Raw genomic sequence first — 8563 nt, 5'->3', positions numbered from 1 at the left:
CGGCGCGGCGGGGCTGGGCTGGGCGGCAGTGAGCGCGGCGCTCTCTCGCGCGCCCGGTGTCTCCCTCTCCCTGCCTCTGCAGAAACAGCTCCCTGCCAGAACGGCGCTCGGCGCGGCGCGGCCCGGAGTGGCGGCGGCGCCTCTTCCTGCCTGCTCGCCCTCAGGAGTTGCTGGATCTTTTTGACAGAGAAAAGCCGACAGGGGCCTCGGGGAGGGCTCGCCACGAGCGGGCAGAGACGTTTCAGTCCCCTGCTGGCCCGGGCGGACCCCTCTCTCCCCCGTCCAGGGGTCCGCCGCTCCCCCACTCCCCTCCTTTCCGCCTCTTCTCGCTCTGCCTCCCTCGATTTATTTTTTCAAATGGTGTAGCTGCCAGAGGTGCGGTGCTAAATTCTTGGAAGGGGCCCGGATGTACTGAGGATGCATTACAATTTCACAAAAGGAGGCAGTAGTGGAAAGGAGCAGTTTTTGGTGTTTGATGCAATAATGGGAATCAGGTAATCATCAGAAGGGAAGAAGAAATACTGCAGATCCACGGCTTCCTTGAATTTTGCACGAAAGCCGACCTCGGAGGAGGGATTAATCCAGACCCGCTTGGGGGTGTTTTGCCATTTCTTCCTCTTCGTGGCTTCTTCTCCTTTTAAAACAATTTTTGGTCCATGGTCAATGAGAACACGAGGATGTACATTCCAGAGGAAAATCATCAAGGTAAGGCTGGCCCCGCCGCCTCGCCAGGGCTCCAGCCCGGTCTCCAGCCCTCTCCACCCCTCTCCCACTCTCCCCCGCGCGCTCCCCGCGGTCCCCGGGCCGGTCCCTGCGGAGTTGCCCCGGGCTGCGTCCGCGAGGGGCGCCCGNAATTTCCAGGAGAGGGGGAAAAGTTCCCCAAGTGTCTGCTCTGCCTCGCTTTCTCGCCTTTGCCTGGAAAGCCCAACTGCCCGAGCCCCAGGTCGGCCTCGCGCCCCCGGGCCGCCGCCGGGCATCCCGCTTGCTGCGGGGCGCCCCCTCTCCACCGTAGCGCGCTCCAGGTGGCGGGTGGGGGGCCCGGGATGCAGATGCGAGTCTCGGCGCCTCTCTCCCTTTCCCGTTTCCCTTGCTCCTTCTCTCTCGCTTCCTCTCTCCGGGCTCCCTTTCTCCTCTCTCCCTCCCTCTTTCCCTGGGTCTCCCTCTCCCCATCTCCCTCTCTCCCTCGGCTCACCTACACCCACCCACCTCTCTACTGCCATTGACCCCAAGTGCACCCACACTCCGTGTATTCTGATTCGCACCCACATGTGGGCTAGCACCTGAGGATGTAAGCAGTTAGAATTCGGGCGGTGTGTGGGCTTTGCTTTTTCATGTTTTAAGGAAATAATGAAAGGGTGTGCCGAGCTCACGCGGCTCCACACTATTGCCCAGTGTTTTCCCAGCATCTCCATCCTTGGCATCAAGTGTCACCAGCTCCCCCCAGTGAGGGGGAAAGGCTTTCAGGTAACTCCCCACTTCTTGGAAACTTTCTCCCTCCCCCTCCCCCCATATTAACAAGTTATTATGTTTGGGCATTGCTCAGCAGCTCAGGTTATGATGGAGTGCGGAGGGATGGTCTTGCTGGAGTGTGGCAGCCTCCAGCTTCATCTCTGTCTTGTTTCCATGGCTTTCTCTGTCTCTTTTGGGTGTAGTCTTCCCTTTTTCTCACCCAGTTTCCCAAGCCTCCCTGTTTACACTCTTCCTTTTAATTGCACCCTCCTGAATACCTGTCGCTGTTAGTCCTGCTACTTCGTGGGGTACTTGAAATGATTCTCTGAGGACCCCAACGTGGTGGAGGGGTTGCCTCCATGTCTTTTCTTTCCAGTCTCCTCCTTCTTCTGCCCCCATCTCCACCTGGTCTCTGTCCATCCTGAAACTGATTTTGGGGCTAGCTGTCCCTCTGCTTTCCAGCTGGGGTGGCAGTGTGGGGGTTTTGATCCTTCGGTAGAAAGAATTTTGTCAAGGGCCATGGGTTCTAGGGTGAGCCAGGGCTTTGTCATAAGGGCAGCTTCTGTCCCTGGATTTCTCTATGCCATGACCCCATCCATCACCTGTTCCCCTGTCCCCTTCCTAGCAGGTGGAGCAGTGGATGCTCTAGGAGGTTGAGGATGAGAGACACAAAGGAAAGGGTGATATTTGTGAAGAGTGAGGATGGATGTCTCCCTTCCAGGTTCTCAACTCAGTGTGAGCAGCCTCGAAGAGGAGATCTCAGTAGTATTGTCCTTACTGTCACTAACAATGGCAGTATACCGTGGTAAGAATTATTATTCACATAATGATAATTTTTACCAGGTCCCTTCTTAGTGCGGGAGAAACCCCTCTTAGCCCCTTTCCTTTCTTTTGCCCCTTTGTCCCCCGGCCTCCCCCTCCCCCCACCCCACAGAAATGCAGGGAGCAGACGTTAAAAGTAGGAGCACTGACCCTGGAGAGGTTTGTGAGAAAGATGGAGGTACAGGAGCCAGTGAGCGGTGGTGGCCGGGAGCTCTGCCTTTCCAGCAACATGCCAACAAACACTATGGCAACCTGAATTCCAGTTCTCTCCCTTGAAGCTGCAGTGATTATATAATTCACAGGAGCAATTTTGCCTCCATTCCTGGCTGCAGTTCTCAGGTGAAAGAGCACCAGGATCCCTGTCTCCCCTCCATTTCCCATCCCCCTTCCCTCGGTCGCTGGCATTGCCCAGGGTTTTTTGCAGGGAGGAGAGATGGAGGGTGATGGAGGTAGAGAAGGCAGACCTGGAAAACAGGAATATGTACAAGGAAGGGGTTGCTGTGGTTTAATAACCGAAGGGGTGATGAAACATAATTGGGCGTTAGAGTTTCAGGAGAGAGAGAAGAGAAGCCAAATGATGATTACCTCAGATCAGTGATGGTGATGAACCAAAGAGTGGAGAACCGAAAAAGTTGCCAGTGCGGGGCTTTACATTCTTCTCTTCCTAACAAATATGAAGGCACCAAATGCATTGACCCTTTCTCCCCAGCTTTTTGGTGGTGGTGGTGGTGGTGGTGGTGGTGGTGGTGTGTGTGTGTGTGTTGAGGGTTGGGGTGTGGAGATCAGTGATCAGGGCACTGGAATAGCCTGAAGGTTCACTGAAGGACTGGCTTTTGACGCTGGGTTTCAGGCTGGGAGTGGCTCATGTGGGTCTCGCCTCACCTCTAGTGCCCTATCTGCTCTGGTCCCACGCCAACCTCCCACTTCTCTGGGCTGATTTTCCATTGCAGGCTCCAGCTAGCAAATGAGTTTCTTAATAGTCAACCATTTAGCAAATAAAACATCAGAATGTCCCTTATCTGCTGGAGACAAGGCAGAGGGGAGAAACATGTGTTCTGGGAGTGGAAGACACACTATGCTTTTCTTTTAACTACTTAGCAATACAGCAGAATAGTAATCATCATAATAAAGTAATAATAATAGTGATCACAGTTAACTCTCTTTACAAATGGTCATACAACAATGTCGCTTGCACTTCAGCTTGTGCAGGTTATAGAAAGCGTGACATTAGCTTTTTTTTCCTCTGGATGCTGCATGGAGGAAACCAGAGGAAAAGGGCTATTAACGCTCTAAATATCACTCCTAGTATTGCTCTGATACTTTCCAGTGTATCAGAAAAGTGTATAATACAAGAACCAATTATTCATTATTTCCACAGAGCACACATTAAAAGTATTTAAATGTGTGCGTGATTGTGTGTGCATGCACACACACACATGCACACACTGAATAAGGAGAATATATTTTAGCTGACATGAAAGATTAATGCACTTTGGGGACCCAGCAATTTGTAGAGAGGAATATTGATAATGAAGTCCCCTGAGACTGTTTGGACATTCCTACCTCATGTGAAGTGGAGAATTGTTCTCTACAGGTAGGTGTTATAGGTATAGTACTTTGCAAATGAAATGCTGAGCCGTTAGCCCCTTCGGCCATCTCTCAGAGTCTTGGTGATGACTTGAACTCTTACTGCAATATTTTCTTTGACTTAAAACTGCCCTAGGTGGGTTCTTCTATATATCTAAGACCTTGGACTTATACTGAAGCACGCCGAATGGGGATTTCGAGGCCGTGCTGATCTTTGTATCCTCACTTCTAGCACCAGTCCCCGCTCATTCCAGGCCCCTAATACATGACTGTATGAAGGGACGCCTTCATGAACGAATGAACGCAGTCGCAGGAAGATCTAAAGTGGATGTGCTTTCTGCCTCTCCCAGTAGGTGGCGCTCCAGGGCTTAGGAGTCAGGAAAGGGGCACTCCCATTGGGTTGGGGGAGGAAAGCTATTGGGAGGGTTTGGAGAGAATTTCTTGTGTGCTGTGACTCTTTGGTTATGCCCACACCTGTCCCAGTTCAGAGAACCCCAAAGACCAGTGTGTGTTCCCATGCCACCACACACACTCCAGAGGACCCCCAGTGTGACTGAGTCTCTCAGTGACCTTGCCACCCTCTGGTAATGCAAACCCACTTTGGATTTCTCCCACTCTTGCACACTCTTACCTCAGACTTCTGTTTACCTCTAGCACAGACAGCATCCTACTGAGTCTTAAGGGAGCCTTTTGGGCGATTAGCCGAACTTGTTATGGCCGTATATTAATTTTCTCCCTGATTTACCATGGATGGTTTAGTAACCAGAGGGGCCAGTAGTTTCCAAACCCAGTGGAGCATGAGGTGACCAGAAATTTGGGATTTGGAAACCCTAACCTATAGGGTTCCAAAGCTTGCCGGCTCAAAGGAAAGAAGACATTTTCCTAACTTTATTAGGGAAAAAAACACAAAAACAACTGGGTACACTTCACAGCTGATTTCTGTTTATGAGTCTAGCTGGGCTCCTGCTGGGTAATGGCAGAAAAGCTCCCGAGACCCAGGTTAGGCAGTAACTGAGATTTGTTCTAATTTTCAGTGATGTTTTCCAGATCCTGGTGTTTTCCAGCCCTTCCTTCACTTGGCTTTCTTAGTTGTTGTGGCAAACTCTCTGAGGTCTGAGAAACCCTTGCCACCGTATTAAGAAGGGGTAAATGAGTGTCCCATAGTGTCTTCTTCCTTTTCAGTAATTCCTGTTGCCTGGTGAGGCAGCCATTTGCCAGGTGGTAGTGACAGGTCAGCCAGTGTCATCCCCAAGCCTCCTTGCCAGACTCTGAAATCAGTGCTCAGCATTCAAAAGCCAGAGACAATTTTATTTTCCAACACAGACTAAAGAAAGCGGATAGATTGTTTGGGGAAACACCTGAAGACTTAACAACAAGACAAATTAGAAAAATAATCATGCTGGTTTAGTCTGTTTTGAGATCGCATCCTCAGTGTTACCTCAGTTAATGTTGGGCACCGCAGAGGAGAGCAGAAGACTGATGAAAGAAAAAAGGTACGGGGAATTGTTTTGCAAAATATCAGGTGCTAAATATTTAGCACCATGAGTGTTAAACATTCTGATAATGAAACAACACTCCAAGCCAGGACTGTCATTATTAAAATAATTTAGTAAACACCTGTTTACATGTACCTCAAGGTTGGATACTGTATAAAACAAGTAAAAGTGACAGGATCCCTCTGGGAAAATGGAATGATTTTCAGTGCTGTTTCAAAGCCAGAACTGTAGACTTTAACCGAACCCGTGGCAGAAAAAGCAAAATGGAGGGCTGAAGCCATGAATATGATTGTTTGAACCTAAGGGCCAGGTACCACGGGAGAGGTCTTCTTTGTGTCTTAATTTCCAGATGGGGCGCCTATGTGTTCAAGACGAGGCTTTACTGACCCAATGGAGATGCACGCCCAGAACCTTGAAGCAGCCCTTGCTTCTTTCCCTCTATGGTTTAGAAGCCCTTGGAGGCAGCTGCTCCTGGCAAGAAGGGAACTGGAGTGCAGTCTCAGGTTCCCAGGAGCCTGGGGACCCCTGAGAGCCTTGCTGCAGTTCTAGCCTGTGCGCTGTGTGGGTGAAAGCCCAGGAGGGCCTCCTGAAGAAGCAGAGTTGTGAAATGGCTGGGAGCTTCGGGGAGCCAGGCTGGCGGGAGCAGCACACAGGAAGAGGCCCAGGTCCCGGGGGGGTGTCGGGGGGTGGGGATTTGGGGAACACGGTTGCTACTTGTGGAAATGAATTAAATTCAAGTGGCGATTTAAGGGACATAAGGAGAACAGTTTGGGCCGGGAGCTCAGGAGTCAAAGAGAGATGGAAATAGGCCCTTCCTTACTTCTCCAGAGACCAAGGGAATGAAAGGAGTAGTAAATCTGGCTTGGAACAGAGGATGAGGAAAGGGTGGGTTGACTGGCAAGAAGCCAGAACCCTTTAGTTCCTCCCCTTCCAAGAACCCCAAACCATCGCTCTCCATAACATGTTCACTTAAAAACATCTTCTGGCTCCGGGATGGTTCTAGATTCGTGAACTTTGAAGCGCTCGTCAAACAGACATAGAATAAATGTAATGTCTCTTTGGGAATTTACTTTCTAGGATCAGAGCATTTTAAGGAACCTTTAGACAAACTCTGTTTCCAGTTGAGAAAACAGAGGCTCCTGAAGAGTCAGTCACTCAGGCAGGGATGTGACAGAGAACAAGGTCTTCAGGCTCTTTTTGCTCCTGTTTTCTCATGACCACACTTGGCATGTGTTAAAACTCATAAGAGGGCATTGCTTAGTATTTCTGGTAAAATTTTGCTTACTAAACCTTTCAACCTCCCCGTATTCTACCTCTTTCCAATCCTGCCTTTGTACTGGTGTAAGATCATTTCTGAGATGTTAGACATGGAAGCAGAGTGGGGGTATCTATCATTGGAAGGGTTTAAAAATAATTGCTCAAACCGTAGAGTTAAAGTTCATACACGTCCACGAGGAGCTCCAACAAAATTCGGATCATTATGCTGTCTGCAGACGAATATAGCTCTGAGCTGTTTTTATTTGCTTGCTCCCTTTCTGTCCCACTCTAGGCTCATTTCAGCCCCTGAGAGGGAGCAGGGTGATGAGAGGGGAGGCTGTGCTGTATGACTCCCTTTGGTGAACTGTTGGCAGTTCTTTGTGGATCAGCCAGCTTTGCGGTTGGCCAGGGCAGGGACACACATTAACTGCAGGGTAGAGACCATGGCACATTTGGGTTGCAGCTGGCCAGAGGACAGGCTGCCATGGACTCCACCTGAGTTGAAAGAACAAGAGCTTCTCCATGCTTCCGTGTCGGGGTCGGTCTCCTAGGACCCCTGTCCCTCTTCCCAGGAGACATTTAAATAAGGAGCAGCGGTTTAAATTCAGCCCATGGAAAGGAGTTCATCTAGGACCTGCCTTTTTCTCCCATAATCCTCGAAGCACTTGTTGGCTGCCTTGTTTGATGCTCGTATACATGGAAAACTGGAAGGCCTTTGAAGCTGACTTGGTTTCTGGCTCTAAGGCAGAGGCATGGGCTAGACTCCCCCTTAGAGATGTGGCCTTTGAGATCGCTGGAGGAAACCACCCTTTCAGAACATAGTGTTGTGATAATCTCATGAAATATTCGTGCTGCCAATTTGCCAAGGGAGGGTTCTTTTAATACACTTGGCTACACTTGGTATTGCCTGCTTGAACCTAGCTAAAAAGAAAATAAAATAATCTTGTGTCCTATCCTTTAGAGAACCACGCCAAAATCCAGACAGTAAATGAATGTTCTCCCCATATAGCCTGTGGGCAGAAACGTTGGCTTGATTACTTAATTAAGCTGTGTTTACTTTGTGACCATTGTGTCATGTTCAGTCACTTACATTGTTTGTGTCCTTCCAAAATAATCCATGTTGGGCTGAAAGCTTTCAAAGATGTTAGTTAGCAAAAGTAAGAAAAATAAATAAAAATAAATAAGGCTACAGCTAGAAAAATGACCAGGGTCACATTCTTTGACTTGCTCTTTTTCTCTGAGAGTTTTGAAGGAATCAAGCCTTACATTTTTTCATCTATAAAATGGAGATAAGAATCCTTAGCCAGTCAGCTTCGTGGGGCAGCTGTGAGGCTCTGGATGGGAGAATGAGTGTAAATCACTGTGTGGATATCAATCATTCCTATCAGAAGGCAGACCACTAGGGTTTGAAAAAGCAGGGCCATGAAACAACTTTCAAAGTGTTTCAGACAACTTTGTAGGTGCTGTTGGATGGCTGACATGATTCAGAATTCAAGGATGGAAATGAGTCTGATGAGGTGGCCTGGCTGATACCAGAATAATCAAGGAAGTGAAAAATCAGTTCAGATAGGCCTGGTATTTTGGTGTTCTTCACAACTGTTGCCCAGTGCGAGGCCAGTAGGATGCCAGGACTGGGGGACCATCTGGACTGCTGTTTCCAACCAGAGGGTCAGGACCTGGGGACGCAGGGCTCCCCTTAGGCCCAGTGGCTGTCTGCCTGCCACACCGTCATCTTCCACCCACGGCACAAGGCTCCCTGCCTTCAGCCTAAGGTCCAAAGCCAAACTGGTCGGAAGTCCTTTGATGGTCCAAATATCTGGAAATAGGGCCACTGAGAGCAGGAAGGACACCACCTGGGCAAACAAACATCCCCTTGCTTTCCGGCATGAATTCCCCAAACCTAAACACAGCTCCTCAGTAGAGAAGGACAGACTGCCTGGAAAAGAAAACTT

General features: G+C 49.4%; 1 protein-coding gene across 1 annotated transcript in view; it reads left to right on the top strand.

The window, feature by feature from the left end:
- Positions 1-6: 6 nt before the first annotated feature.
- The window catches only part of CACNA1C (calcium voltage-gated channel subunit alpha1 C), a 665077-nt gene continuing 656520 nt past the window's right edge, over positions 7-8563 (top strand). Inside the window, exon 1 of the mRNA XM_019793444.2 lies at positions 7-705. Within this exon, the coding sequence (XP_019649003.2) occupies positions 657-705 (49 nt within the window). The 5' untranslated portion in view covers positions 7-656. The remainder of the gene's footprint in view (positions 706-8563) is intronic.

The sequence above is a fragment of the Ailuropoda melanoleuca genome, chromosome 16 (genome assembly GCF_002007445.2).
Source record: "Ailuropoda melanoleuca isolate Jingjing chromosome 16, ASM200744v2, whole genome shotgun sequence".
NCBI lineage: Eukaryota > Metazoa > Chordata > Mammalia > Carnivora > Ursidae > Ailuropoda > Ailuropoda melanoleuca.
Note: the sequence above shows the minus strand (reverse complement) of the source record. Positions and strands in the feature narration are given on the sequence as shown.